The sequence below is a fragment of the Amia ocellicauda genome, chromosome 1 (genome assembly GCF_036373705.1).
Source record: "Amia ocellicauda isolate fAmiCal2 chromosome 1, fAmiCal2.hap1, whole genome shotgun sequence".
NCBI classification, from domain to species: domain Eukaryota; kingdom Metazoa; phylum Chordata; class Actinopteri; order Amiiformes; family Amiidae; genus Amia; species Amia ocellicauda.
The window spans coordinates 27,229,718-27,244,729 of NC_089850.1; the positions used below are offsets into that span (position 1 = coordinate 27,229,718).

General features: G+C 35.1%; 1 protein-coding gene across 2 annotated transcripts in view; it reads left to right on the forward strand.

Moving 5' to 3' along the window:
• The first annotated feature begins 706 nt into the window (after positions 1–706).
• The window catches only part of phip (PHIP subunit of CUL4-Ring ligase complex), a 70,584-nt gene continuing 56,278 nt past the window's right edge, over positions 707–15,012 (forward strand). For both annotated transcript variants that reach the window (XM_066700305.1, XM_066700307.1), the window contains exons 1-7: positions 707–861; positions 969–1,027; positions 1,112–1,141; positions 1,292–1,351; positions 4,149–4,299; positions 4,403–4,501; positions 5,587–5,747. In XM_066700305.1, coding sequence (XP_066556402.1) covers positions 822–861; positions 969–1,027; positions 1,112–1,141; positions 1,292–1,351; positions 4,149–4,299; positions 4,403–4,501; positions 5,587–5,747 — 600 coding nt within the window. In that variant the 5' untranslated portion in view covers positions 707–821. The remainder of the gene's footprint in view (positions 862–968; positions 1,028–1,111; positions 1,142–1,291; positions 1,352–4,148; positions 4,300–4,402; positions 4,502–5,586; positions 5,748–15,012) is intronic.

A 15,012-nucleotide genomic window follows, 5' to 3' on the forward strand; every position in this document is an offset into this window, starting at 1 on the left:
GAGGATTTCTGAACTAAAGACTTGCTCGCCGTCTCTGTTCCCAATAACGCCCTGTAATGGTCCAATTCCTAATGTGACACACAGACGCACTCAACGCACTCTCAGAATGACACGAGCAAACTGCTACATATTAAGCGCATTAGTAACAATGTCACAAACATGTTTCTTTTTTTCGATCTGTAAAATATGGCAGCTGTAACTTACTATGTGCATGGCAGTGCACGCTACACTGTTGGCGTAGATATGAAAACAACACACACGCAAACATTGAGATGTGTTTAATTAAGGTGCGTTTCGAAAAGACAGAGAAAAAAATGCTTATTTTGTAAAAGCAGCACATTTCTGCTCGCTTTTTATTCACTGCTCGCGTCCTATTTTTTTCTTTTTTTGCTCCAGTGTTACCGTTCTCAGCCACCCTCGACGTCCCTGCGTGCGTAAGGAGCCAGCGTGGTATTCCTACGCGGAGGGCTTGTGCTGCGGTGCAAAGAAAAACAAAACACAACCACACCAACACCGGCGTCCCAACCAACACCCAATAACCCACACCACCTAAAAACACGTTTCCCCCACGAAACCCCCCCATCGCACAGACCCCCGGCTTTCTCTGTCGCCACCAACCGCGGCGCTTGTGGGGGACTACTTCCTCCAGCGCGGAAGGCACGGCGGCCGCCGGGTCTGCTTGCTCACCCTGCCTGTGTTGGCTGAATGGAGGAGGAGAGACTCTTCCTGGTGAATAAACAGTGACAGCTATAGGGCAGATACTAATACCCATTTCATAGCACGGGCACACACCTTATCCTTTACATTTAAACACCACAAAAATGGCTTCTGACAGTAAACACGTCGCGCAATTGAAATCTGGTGAGTAAGGAGGGATGGCAAGTCACCGACGAAGGTTTTTTTTTATTCCAAAAAATTCCCCCCGACGTCCTCCTCCTATCTAATGTAATGTATTTTTCCCCTCACAGAGCTGTACTTCCTAATAGCCCGGTTTTTGGAAGCAGGACCTTGTCAAAACGCAGCCGAGGTGGGTAAAATGGCATTTTAGACATATTTTCTATATTCCCGAGGAGGATTGGGGACTCATTTGTGTTTTTTATTTGCCTTTCAGACCCTGATAAAAGAAGTGGAGGAGAAGGAGGTAAGCAGCACCGAGCTCCCATTGCATCTCGCTGCACTGTACTTTCTGATGCTAATTTCAGACACATTTCTGATTTAATATTTAAAACCTCTAATTGAGAGCATTTGGGGGTAATTTTGACACCGAGTCCTTGGTGTAATTTCATTTTAGCTGCTGCCGAAAAGAACGGACTGGACGGGAAAAGAGCACCCCGGGACTTATGAAAATTTGGTAAGATCCCTATAACCGAGAGAAACTTTTTTTAGACAGCAAAATAAAAATTGAATTTCCCGCAATTTTTATAGCAGGGAAAAAAAAAGTTTAAATTAAAAAAAGGGGGGAAATGCAAGGGGCTCGGCAGGGAAAGAGCCACCGGGCCGGAAGGCACCTCTTGCCGGGGTCCTGCTCTGTGATTTTGGGGACCAGCATGTCAAAAAGATTGAAATAGTTTGGAAAAATGGACTAGAAATAAAGATACGTCATGAATGTGGTGGTGTAGGAGCGGAGAGGGACCGGAGGAGGGACTAGTGCGCTAGAGAGGCAGAGATGGAGGCGCTCTGCTCAATCGCAATGCCATGCAGCGTCGGGGTAAAAATACACAACATGATGACTAACTAGTTACAATAAAGCATTAGGATTTGACACATGCGAGGCTGGCAGGGATGGGAGCCGGGTTTAAAGCAGGCACACGGATACATGTGTGGCCGAGGAGGACGCATGGCGACATTGTTTTGGATGGGAGGGGAAACAAACAAACAAAAAAAAGGCAACAAACACACACATCTCATCTGACTGGGATCTGTAAGAAGAGCTTTGTTTTGCCTCAGTGAAAAGGTAATATGAATTTAAAGAGATGATTTCATGTGCGGGGATTACATCATCGGACAGTGTAGCTGGCTGTCTAAGTGTAGATGTTGGAAATATGAATATTGGCTCTGAGAGGGACAGACGTGCTGCTGGGCGATCTTTCAGGCAAATGGAAACTTTTTCCGAAGTGTTTTATATTTTACTGATGGTTTTTGTTTTCTCGCTTCTTCCGAGGACAACACAAGGGGGTTTCTGGATGTTGCATTTGCTATTTCAGTAAATTTAAGGTGATCTTTTTCAGAAGCCCAGGGAGGTAATGGCGTTATTGGGAAAGTATTTTTCGTCTAGTTAGATTATCTAGGTAAATTAAGATTTCGCATGCAATCTCGAATCTGATGAGACATTTAATGATATAATTTTAAACTTGTTTTTTTAAATTGTGTGTGTAACATTGGTCTTAATCGATTAATCAATTGTATGAGACTATCCTATTATTATTATTATTATTATTATTATTATTATTATTATTATTATTATTAAAGCTTTATATAATATTCATTTTAAAAACTGACCTTATTAAAATGGTGCTTATCTTGTCTACAAAATCTAAATTCACATGTTTCGTCTAACAGCTTGAAAAAATGCACTTGAGACTTCGTGCAAGGCGATGCAGATTAATCTGCATTTTCCCTTTATAGACTACGATTAAACGTTTTTTTTTGTTCCTAAGCAATAACTGTATTCATGCATCGGTCTGTCATTTTGGTGCCAATAGGCCTATTTCTCTAACAGTTTCTTCCCATCCGTTCTTAAAATGAGTGCTTCGCTAATTAATACACAGTTGTAACAGTCATGGACAGTATCATTTGTTATGCAGAATCCCTGTGGTTTACACATTATTATTATTATTATTAATAATAATAGGTAATTTCCACTGCTTTCAGTCTAGTGTATATTATGTCAAATTTATGTGTGTCTGTGTGTCTTTCTATTTATGTCTTTATTTTTGTTCTGTTTTGAAATAAATACCAGGTGAAGGCTGATGTCTGCCAGTAGTAAACCCTTACAACACTGCCATGTGCCTGTGGCATGGTTTCACGATTTGTTTCACCCTACCCAGACCATCTGGATGATTTGAAAATCACAGTAGACTAGATGTAATCATAATAATACAGTAGCTGTCTATTAAAGTACATTGGCATTTTCCAGTAGTGGGTGTGCTAACTAACCCCTAATGCTAACCCAATTTGCTACAGATACTGTATTTTCACTTTTGGACTCATTTTATTCAGTTGCTCTTCACAGCCACTTATTCGTTTAATTCAGTAATCTTTCAGTCTTCAATATTAATCTTAAAAAAAAAAAGCTTTAAAATAAGTGACAACACCTAAAAATAAAATTTTAAAATTAGTAATGCAAATGCAGAACATGAATTTGTGTAGTGAGAAGTCCCATTTAAATAAAAATAATTATTTATTTGATTTAGGGTTGAAATTAAAATTAATACAAATTACTTAAGGTGGCAAAGTTTTGTCACCCCTTTCCCCCAGGATGCCATTCAACATATCTATTGATATGCTATTTTTATAAAAAAAAAAAAAATTAAGCACTTTTCCTTTATATATTTGTTTTACTCTATGAATTACCCTTAAATTTACCTTTTAAATGTGTATTAAGAAGTCCGCATCTTAAGTTTATACTTTTTAATAGCATTTTCAGAATGCCTACCCAAGGTCACATACATGATACATGGCATTGGCTGTGTGTTTATTTTTTTAACCTTTTTTATTTTTGTATCTTTTAACCATTCATGTTTTTTTGGCACACTGCTGTAATAGCAAACAGCAGCTTCATGTTTCTGCACTATGTGCTAGATTTGGCATCCAGATCATACAGAACCTCAAAAAGAGATAGCAGACTCTGGACTTCCTGTTTAAATCTTGGAAATATAAAGTTGTGTTTAAGCCTTTAAGTAAATGTAAAGGTTAACATCCTGTTTCAGGTGTTAATTAAGAGGGATTTCCTGTTAAACATTGAAGTACAAGCAGTGTGGGCAGGTTTGGTTGTAGAAGCTTGTTTAAATTGAAAGTACAATGCTTGCTGGTGTGAAAAGGAGTATCTGTATTGTTTTCCTCACTATAACACTATCCGTGTGATTGCAGACCTAATTAGATTTCCTTTTTTTTTTTTTTTTTTTTTCCTTGTCTTTAATTACAAATAGGTTAAGATTTACAGGCATATTGCTCCAGACCACTTGCTGCAGATATGCCAGTGCATCAGCCCCCTCCTAGAAAAAGAAGTTCCGGCAAGTGTGCCAGGCGTGCAGTCTTTACTGGGAGCTGGTCGCCAGTCTCTGCTTCGCACAAACAAGAGTACGATCTGTTCAGTTTATCGTTTGACTTTTATTTTTTATGAATCAATTAATTTTCAGTGTTCCGTCTTTGACAGGGTAAGGTTCTTTCTTGTTGTATACAGGTTGCAAACATGTTGTCTGGAAGGGATCTGCGCTGGCTGCTTTGCACTGTGGAAGGCCTCCAGAGCCACCAGTAAACTACGGCAGCCCTCCCAATATAGGTGAGTTCCTGTTTTGTTCAATGTGAAGTTCAGCCTCTCTCTTGCCATATGTAGCTTCTTTGTTTTTTTTATAGTGCCTTAATAATATTGAATTGATAAAGATGTAACCCACAATTGGTAGCAGTTCAATGACTCAAGCTTTCTTCATGATGAAGTTTTGAATTTGTTCAAAATAAAAGATGTCTACCATCACTATCGGGAGTTGATTTTCAGTGGAAGTTTATTTAATCTGAGACAATTTTTATTTTATTGTTTTCCCTTTCCATTAAAGAATTGGATGCAAGTAGTATTTTGAATCTTCAGTGCACTGTACTGGGGTGTTACAGACCAAAAATAAGTGATCTTACTGGAGGTTTATATTTTGATTCAAGGACTAATTCTGCTCATACTAAAACATAGATATTGTGTTCTCTGATTTGAATTGCTGTCCAAAACCTTTTACTTTAGCCAAATAATCCACTGATGCATATAAATTAAAATCCGGAAAGCACAAAATACTGTTACCTTCTTCTTTGGGAAAGTAATCATGTGAATGCCTGTACCTGATTATACTGCTTGGTTCTAGTGTATTAGTGCTACAATGTATTTTTTTACCGATTGTATATGCTTGTAATATTACTAAAAAGGTTATAGTTTTCCTTCTGTGAAATTGGGGTAAAAATGTGTACTGTGAATAGCCATTTACAGCAGTCCTTTTTTCTGTTATTATGTTGGATTGACCATTTCAGATTTTGTTTCATGGAAAGAAATGTACACACTACTATGGGTTTAACCAAGGAGATTAAAAATAAATAAATGCCTTCATGTCACTCTGTTTTTAATTGTACCGATTTTTGTAATTCTTTCAGAATGTAGTTATTTATTTATAATTCTTACAAGATCCATGTAAAGGATGCCCTGTCTAGCATTGGGATAGAAATATATTTTATGTGCAGAATATGGAAGTCAGTAAGATTCTTAATAATTAACACACTTGGCCTTTTTTGCCTGAGAGATTGTATAACTGTACCAGTTGTGTACATAAGCAAGAGCCTTAGGTTTCTGAATGAAAGCACCCTGAGCTTTGTCTTGTGTTTTATCTGCAGCGGAAACGGTGTACGGACGAAGACTCAATGGAACGTACAGGCTTGGACAGCTTGTCCCAACTGCAGTCTATCAGCATATGAAAATGCACAAAAGGATTCTAGGGCATCTGTCGTCAGTTTACTGTGTTACGTTTGATCGCACTGGCAGAAGGATATTTACAGTAAGTTACTCAATTCATTTAATTCTTTATGGTTTAATTTAAACTGGGATAGTGTGTTTTTAAGTGTTGTATTCTTATGATTTTGACTATTTATCAGCAGTGGACTTGCCTGGCTGATAAGTTACAGTGTTTCTTAGCTTGATGACAGTATGAAGTTTTTGAGAATACAATTTCAGTAGTTTTTCTTTTCCAAGATATAGCGTACAAGTTTTTGAAATTTAAATGTTAAGCAGTACTTCTAGTGCCTGACAGGTTTATAAGTAATACTCTGTGCTTATTTTTATTTTGTTTATTTTTTTGAATGGTCACATTTTGGCAAAAATAAGGACTAAAGTTTAATCGTGTATTAACAGTCAACTTATTTTGTATAAAAAAAACAATAGTTATGGCTATGCACAGAGCACACCTTCCACACATAGTTTGAAGCTGTTGGCTGTGATACCTTTATTATACTGTAACCGTATTCGTACACCGTAGATTGAAGAAATTGTATTATTATTATACTTATTATTCGTAGTAGTAATAATTATGATAATGTAAACATTTTGAACAGAACAGTTTGTTATTCTGAGGAGGAATGTTTAAGAACCTTTCAATATATAATCACTGGCTGGAAGTAATGTAACCCTTGAGGTTAAAAAAAAAAAGAAAACGGGAACAGCCGGAGTTCATACAGTGGTTAGGGTACTGGGAGTGACTGAACTGCATTTGTGGAAGTTGCCTTTTTGCTACTTTGGTTGGTTTTATTCTGATAAGAAGACAGGCTTTCACTGTGGAAGCAGTTGCAGTTTTCACTTAGTTTTCATTTTATGAACCAGGGTTAGTATCCAGGTGGATGTTTGCAGTTTGATTGGCAGCATGTCTTAACTGAGACAGACTTTAGTATAGCTGCAGTAATTTAAGGGCTTCTTTCACTATTGATACTCAGATTGTGAATTCTAGACCATTACAAATAGACAAGATAATGGTCACAAGAATAAGGATTACTGTTCTGTGTAGCTCCACCCTCTGTGAAGACATTTTGTTTCAAATTAATTAATACTAGTCTCAGGAAAATATTCCTGTATGTGTTCAGAACATTGTTGCACTTCTATACAGGATTTCAATATTGTTTGAAAGGGGAAAAATTCATTTTTTTTTCTTTTAGAACAAGGTGTGATTGCTTTGCTTTGTATTCTGTTCTACTGAAACTGAAGCCTTGCATATCAATTTTCTGCCTACTGAGTAGCAAAAGTTGCCAATGCAGAGAAGTAAAATTTATGAAATACCTGAAAATACTTAGGTATGTTTTGTTTTGGCATATTATCTACCATTAGTCTATACATTTAGTTTGAGTTCAGTTTTAATACATTACAGAACTGATGCAAGTTCATGTTTTCAACTACTACTATCCATTATACTGAACTGTAACACCTGATGCAATACATTATTAACATAGAGTTGGTTTAGTGATTTCAGATTGCCTGTGCCTTTTTTAAACTTATCTTAATTATATTTTTGTTGTAAAACACATATTTCTGCTGCCGCAAATTCCATTCATATTGATAAAATTCATATAAAGTGATCTACCATCCCAATTGATATATAATCCAAATAAAAAATAAAAAACATACAAAATATAATTTAAAAAGTTGTAGTATTCCCTACACATTCCACATGTATTACCACTATACAAACAGTAGGCCTTATCATGCACTGCAAAAGCACACTATTGAAATCAGTGAGCAGGATTGCAGCTCACTTAGGCAAAACAGTCCTTTATTCTACACCGTAATCAGAGTTTTGTGAAGGTTAACAGGCATAATCTGAATTATTTAATTATACGTCATAAGACATAATTAATGGGCATAATGAACAGAGTAATGGTAACTGGTAGAATAGAACATAAACACAGATTTTCCTAACAAGACTGTTTAGGAGAGCAAGTGTGAATTCCATAAATGTTTTCTTGTGTAGGTATAATAACATTGCATTAATTAGGCCTACACAGGTTTTGTTTTTTTATATACTGGTACTACTACTGTAAGTACTACCACTTAAAAAAATGTTAATTTACATCTGTCGAGTGATCTGTTGACACTTTGTTCTAATTGGATTGATTCAGATTTTAATACCAACAAACAAACAAGAAAAAGGTCCCCAAAAGCAGGCAGGTATCCTTACCTAATTAATCTTAGCCAACACTATCTTTGCCTGTAAAGATGGTGAATGAAGAACACAAAGAGGCCTGTAATAACTAGGGGTTTATTAGTCTCCTACTAAGAAGTTATTTTATGTAAATATTGGCCACTAAGCAAATCAAAGCATCACATTGATTTGATTACTAAATCCCATATTCAAAGTGATTTGCCTTCATGGACCTCTGAACCTTCAGAACAGTCTCTAATATATTAAATAACATTTGAACCTTCCATCGACAGTACTCCATTTCTTCTTAATGCAGGAACTGGATTATTTGCTTGTAATTTTTCCATACCTGTACTACATTTCCGTGATTGCAACAAAACCCAAAATGGGGGATATAAACAAATGTAAATGTTACAAAAGATATTTGGAAAGGACTTTGATATAGCTGACGGTAATCACTTAAGGCTGTGCAGATATTTAAATAGAGCTATCTAATAATACAACGGAGATAAATGCGAAGAACATAAGACAGCTGTGATAATAGATTTACAAAGGTATGCATTTGCATGTGTATCATGTCTGTATACTGCAAAACATCACAACTAGTGTTCTGCAAGCACTTTATTCTTTGACTTTACAGTCCGAGAATACATTGAAATAAGTAAATAACAAAACTAAACAAAAAAACGGTTGATGTAAGTCTTTTAGTATGGGTCTGCTTGTAAAGTGTAGATCTGGGGTTGTGTTAAGATGGTCGTGATGTGTGTAAACTAGCTGCTTATAAACTGCCTAAACTCTTGCAGTGGAGCAGCAGAAAATTATTACAAACTGTCATGGCAGATGATATGAATCTGGCCTGTTTGGGGTTGTAAGGCAGTTCAAGTCTGAAAGTCTTTTTCAGAATTCCCCAGGTACTTTCCTATAAAATGTAGTAGGTGATTTTTGGGGAATTCTGAGATTTATCTAATGAGAAAGTAATGGAAGGTGAAACTGTGATTGATTGTTATATTTCAATTGCAGCAAATATTGTGATAATGAGAAGTATACTAATAAGTATAAATGTAGATGCAGATATAGATCCAGATATAGAGAAGGATAGAAAGGTGAATATTTGATAGCAAAGGTGATTTCAGCTATGATGCTTTGTGATCTGGAAGGGAAAGGTTTAAATAAGGACATTCTAGTTGTATTGAGGCTATTGAGAGACACAGTTATCCTAGCTGTCTATCTGTAAGACCTATGGCTACAAAACAATGTCCTAAACTGTTGCCAACACTTAGTGTGGATTATAGAAAATGAGCCATATGATATTGAACTCTGTTATCAATAATACAAAAATAAACCTGGGGTAATAGCTGTTGCTTTTGAATTAAATTAGTTGGAACTCTAACTGTGGCATGCTTTATAGTTTTATTTTACACAACATTTGCATAGCAAATATGTAAGTAGGATGGGTGTTTTCTGTTCATACTTACTAATCAATTATCTGATTTGGTTTTATTTTGACGTTTTCAAATTATTTGTCCTGATTTTTTGTGTTCTAATTTGTCTATCTTCTAAGATTATGCGTTTAAAACCAAATATAATGGTGAATGGGGCGCATAGGGCATTGAATGTTACCTTACAGATTCTGTAAATGGACCGTTTATTCCTACTATATGTCAAGTCCCTCTTCTCTCATACAAGGTGACATAAGGAGCACGGTTTGCTGTTGTACTTCAGTTAGAATGAATGTTTTTGTGGTGAGGCAGTAAGAAGTAAGATGTAGATCATTTCAGTGTCCTAGATCTACCATATAGATGTAGTATAACATTCAAGAGAAGCACTTTTGCAGTATATTATTAATCAAAGCCTGCTTAATGTATGTGAATATGTTTTTTATGGATGCAGATAATACCTTCTTTACAGCATGTTTAAATGTCACAGCTGTACACTTTTACCAGATTAGAAGGTGTTTATATATTCTGAAATGTAAAGATCAGTCAATGATAAAAAATAATAATGATTGTGGTGTTCTGTAAATGTGACTTATGTTTCTTAACCTGATTCTGCTTTTGTTTTAAGCTGTCAAATTAAGTTATCTATAATGTAATTTAACATCTGTATTTTAATTATTCATTTTAAGAATACAAATCTGTTTTACACTTTGTAATATGAATGAAAAATGAGAGCTGGACTATTGGTCATAGTTTTATAGTACATTTGCTATCATATGGGAAAGATCAGAACATGAATGTCGATTTCATCAACAGCATTGCTACAGAGGGACTTTAGTGAACTTAGTGGTCAGAGGCCCATTGCACAGGTTCAGTGTCTTGCAACAGACACATTCACATATTTATCAATAATTCACAGTTGTGGTCTTGAGCACATATGTCTTGCAGAAGTAGATACGAATATAAGAACATTACAAATAAGTCAATACTGAAAATATATAAAAATTGAAAAATCTTTTGACCTTAGTTTGAATGTTGATATTCTGTGGAAACATGTCATTCAATCAGGTGATAAATACTGTATGTTATAATATTTGGTATATTTATTCCTACATGAGTATGGCTCAAGGGGACACTTATAGTGACAAATATATGGTTTGGTCATTTTACTTATTGGCCTACAAGAAGGTACTTTTTAGTAGGACTGTAACAAGGGGTAATTTTTTACCATCCAAGACTCTGAAGCAAAGATGAACTAACCTTTGAACCTTTAGAAGTGCTAATTTGCATAATTTACTGCTAGCATCATCATTTAATGTAATGATTTTAAATTCTGCTTTGCACAGGTAATCATTATAAGTTGAATACATTATCAATGTTTAGTTTAAAAACATGATAGTATATTTAAGCAGGTTTAATGTATTAAAAAGAATCCCAAAGGGTTTACATGCACACATGGGATATCATATCTTATAGGCAATGATTAATAAATATGACCAAATTCAGTAGCCTATTTCAGTTTATATAGAATTTCTTTATTGCCATGATTGTGCTATTTTGTCAACAGCCCTACTTTCCCCCTCATTATTTACCATACTCTGTTTGTTATATATATATATATATATATATATATATATATATATATATATGTGTGTGTGTAATTTTTGGATATTTAAATATAGCATTTATCAGCATGTCAAATCTCTTACTTCATGCCCATGCATACATAATTAACAGCAACTTAATAATGAAACCAAAAATGCTTAATCATGGTGTTACTGTCAGTTATTGTTCCGCTCTTAGCTTTAAACTTTTCATTTACATTCCAATGCACTGTAATTTTGTCTCAGTGTACACGACAAAACAGGGACGCACAAGGACACATTATATTAAGTAGAAAGCTGATCAGTAAATGCGGACTAAATACCTAAACTCTCCTACTTTGCTGTTCTGAATATGTTTTGTTCATTGTACAAGATTTTAAAACATATGCATAACTGCACATTGGAAATGCCCCAGATCAGACTTCTTGGTCTGCTCTTTTTAATCATGACAGTTGACTTCATTGAAATCAATTGTTCTGCCCCCTGCTTCGCATGTACATGTCGACACCCAGTTTAAGCATTCATTTTTGTAAGTAAAAGTTTTCTGCCATGGAATCGTTTTGTAAAACCTTGTATATTTGATAGTATCCCATCAGTTGTTAAGTTGTGAAGTGTTTGTCAGTTTTAGTGTCAGCGTTTATTTTCATAGATATTTCTTAAAGGAAGCAAAACCTGTATCACGTCGGATACATTTTTTTCATCTAAAAAGCCTGAATGCCTGGTACTGAAGAGTATTTGAAAATAATCTAATTGATGAACTTATTTAAATGTATGATATTATGGTTTAAGAACAAAACAAAACATTGATTGACTTTAACTGGGCTTATTGTTGCCTTTGTAGGTTAGGTTTGTGCTTTTAGTTTATACAGTGTAGTTTTGCAATAGTACTGTCTTGCATGCTCTGTTCCATTAATACTACAAGTCTTATTAACAAGGTCATTATGAAGCATGTTATTGAATTCATTTATCTGATCATTTTAACTTTGTTTTTGTTCTTCTGTGTTAATAAATGTTTTATGGAGAATTATATTTTTCCTTGAGTTTTCCCACTTAAAATTATGGAAAAATGGCTACACTTCAATTTGAATGCATCTTAAAGCAGATTTTAGCCAAATTAATTTTGTTTACTCAATTCTTGCAAGACATATGCATCACAAGCTTTACACCTCAGGGAATATCACCAGTGCTGCATGGTGAATAAAGTGACAGTGCACTATGTTCAATCCAGGCAATGGCATTGTGCCAGTTCTGATGTGTTTTAAAGAAAACAAAAACAAGGAGAATATGTAGGCATCTGTTGGCTTAGGTTCTACATTGAATCACTTGCCCCCAAAAAGAACTGTACATACTTTGCTGTCTCATGTGAGCTTCCATCTTGGGCAGTACTTTTAAAATCTGAGGTTTTCTGGAACATAAAGCCTGGAGTTTGAGTGTTTGTGTGGAACTTTATATCTTTAGCCTTGATAGAAACTGCTTTATTTTTTGTAAAACAGCTGTGTGTAATAACAGAGTCATATGATTGCCAGATTTTCCATGACATCTTAGAGCTGAATATGACCGAATTTGTTCAGCCTTAGGAATGACTGAGTTTTTATTTTTTTTATTTTTTTTCCAATTAATTAATTGAAATTTTTGTGGTTTATCTGTGTTAAATCATCCAGGACTTCTGAAAAGTCCTTTTGTAAATACCTAAGATCCAAGAGTAATTAATTCAGTGGATCCTTTATCTGCAAATATGAAAGCTGACATATGTACTTACAAGCTTTGAATATTAACCTGTTTCCTGTTGCCCATTACCATAGAGCTGAAGTTTTTTTGTAATTATAAAAACATTTTTTTTTCTTTTCACCCCCCAACTGTCCTTTAGATGACAGCTTTTTTTTGTTAGTCAGTAAAAATTGTTTTAATAAATTCTGGTCTCTTTGTAGTCTCACAGAGATGGCAAATTTTATTTGCATTTGAAAATGACTGAAATAGATGCCTATTAATGTCTTTATCTGAAACCAGACATGGCGGACACAAGAAGGTTTGCATTTACTCAGCTTTGTTATCGATACATTCATGCAAAGCTGAGTGAAATTAATAAAATCAAACATCTATGTCTTTTATACTCTCATAAGAAAAGGGAAAGAGGAGAATTGCCAAGTAAAAACAGATTTTAATTGACAATTTTTTTTTGAGAAATACCTAAATGGCAATTGATTCCTATTATTTTATCGTCAGTCTTATTCTGCTGTGGAGGATGTTCTCATCTTGGTCTGTCAATTGTTATTAGAAATTTATTTATTTTTGGTCAGGGTTTTTTTTTCGTAATTTTCCCTCTCAAAGTACAGAAAAACAACTACTTTCAAGCAAAATATTGTTTTCTTTATATCCATATATTTTCTGATAAATGTATTCAGAACTGATATGTGTAGTTCCTACATGAGAAATAGCCATGATGTCTGTATGTAGTTGTAGAGAAATTCTTGATATTAAGACAATTGTGTGTTTCCCCCCCTCCCCCCCCCATTGTTTCACTGATTAGGCTAGATTTTCCTGTAATGAACAAGATTTATTTGTTTTTAGATTTATTTTTCTTAGCAGATGCTCATGGGTGACTTATAGTTGTTACAAAATAAACACATTTAAAGAAACGGTAGTACAGTAAGCAGTAATGCAGTGCATGATTCAGTTTAGAAGCAAGGGATAGTTCAGGATATATGGTAGATCATCAATACTAGATGTGGTGCCTTCAAAGCTGGCATAATTACAAATGGGACAGATACTAGAGAATATGTGTACGTAATAAGGAGAAACAATAGAGATCTTCAAGGTGGGATTCAATAAGTGTGAGTTAAGAATTCAATAAAAGGTGCTGTGTGAAGATTATCATCTTGAGAAGGTGTCAGGAAGTGGTCTTGGACTGAGCAAAGTGGAGGACTGAGCAATTGTATTTATAATGCACTTTCTCATACCCAATAGCGCTACAAGTCAAACAGATGAGATCAAACAGGCAACACAGCATTAGCAACTCAAGCAACTAAGAGAGATCCTTAAAAGAAATGTCTTAAAGCTATGGATTGTAGCAGCACTTCTCAAAGCGTTACAAAGCCGTGGAGCTGCTACAGTCGGCTCTGTCACCTTTCGGCTTCAGTTTGCAATGGGGTGCTGGAGAAATAAGAGCTTTTACGTTATTTTTTACAATAATATAAATAACCTAATCACACAAACTACACCTCATCATAAAGACACAAAAGTAGAAACATTATATTGTTTATTTGAAAGTGCAAATCTTTGTAAATAATCTAAGTCACATTTTCATTGTTTCTGTGCTTAACCAGATTTGTCTACATCCATAATGTTACCTACTATTTACTGAAATCTGCCGGTTGCAAAATACCTCAACACTAAACGCAGCTTCAGACGTTTTGGTAAGGAATGGCTGTGCTTCGATGTAGATCCTAACACAGGATCAGTTATGTCTGTGAGGTTAAATATGCTGCATGCTTTTAATCTATACCGCTTTCTTACGTCTTCAAAAGCTGGATCATTTTTGATCTCGGATCTGAGCTCAGATTGAGCCCTGATCCATTTAGTACAACACAATTGTTTAAAGATCAAAATCGGATCCTGGATCCGGGATCACATCCTGTTAGTACAACCGGCCCTTGGTGCAATAAGAGCAGAGGTGAGAGGTGTATGAGTCTGTGCAGTCTACATCTGTACACTGGTACAAGACTCTTGAATTGGTTGTGAGCTTTGACTGGAAGCCAGTCTGCAGAGTGGAGTGGCGTGATACATGCTGCAACAAAAACAACCTGTAATTTTGTGGGGCTCACAATTGCTTTTACTATATTACAGCATTAAGCTCTTCTTTTGGGTTTCGAAAGTGATGGAATTATGCCAAAAATAAATATAAAAAACATATTAAATCTAAGAAAATAAACCTTTAAAACACATGTAACTACCTTGATCTTCTCTCCATATAAAACTGCATGGATGAAGTTTAGTTTTTCCTTAAGTTCCATATGCACTTAATACCTAAACCTCCACTACAAAATAATGGATTGGAATGGACACTTTTTTTTTCTTTTCTTTTGTTGTTTTTAGCTAGAA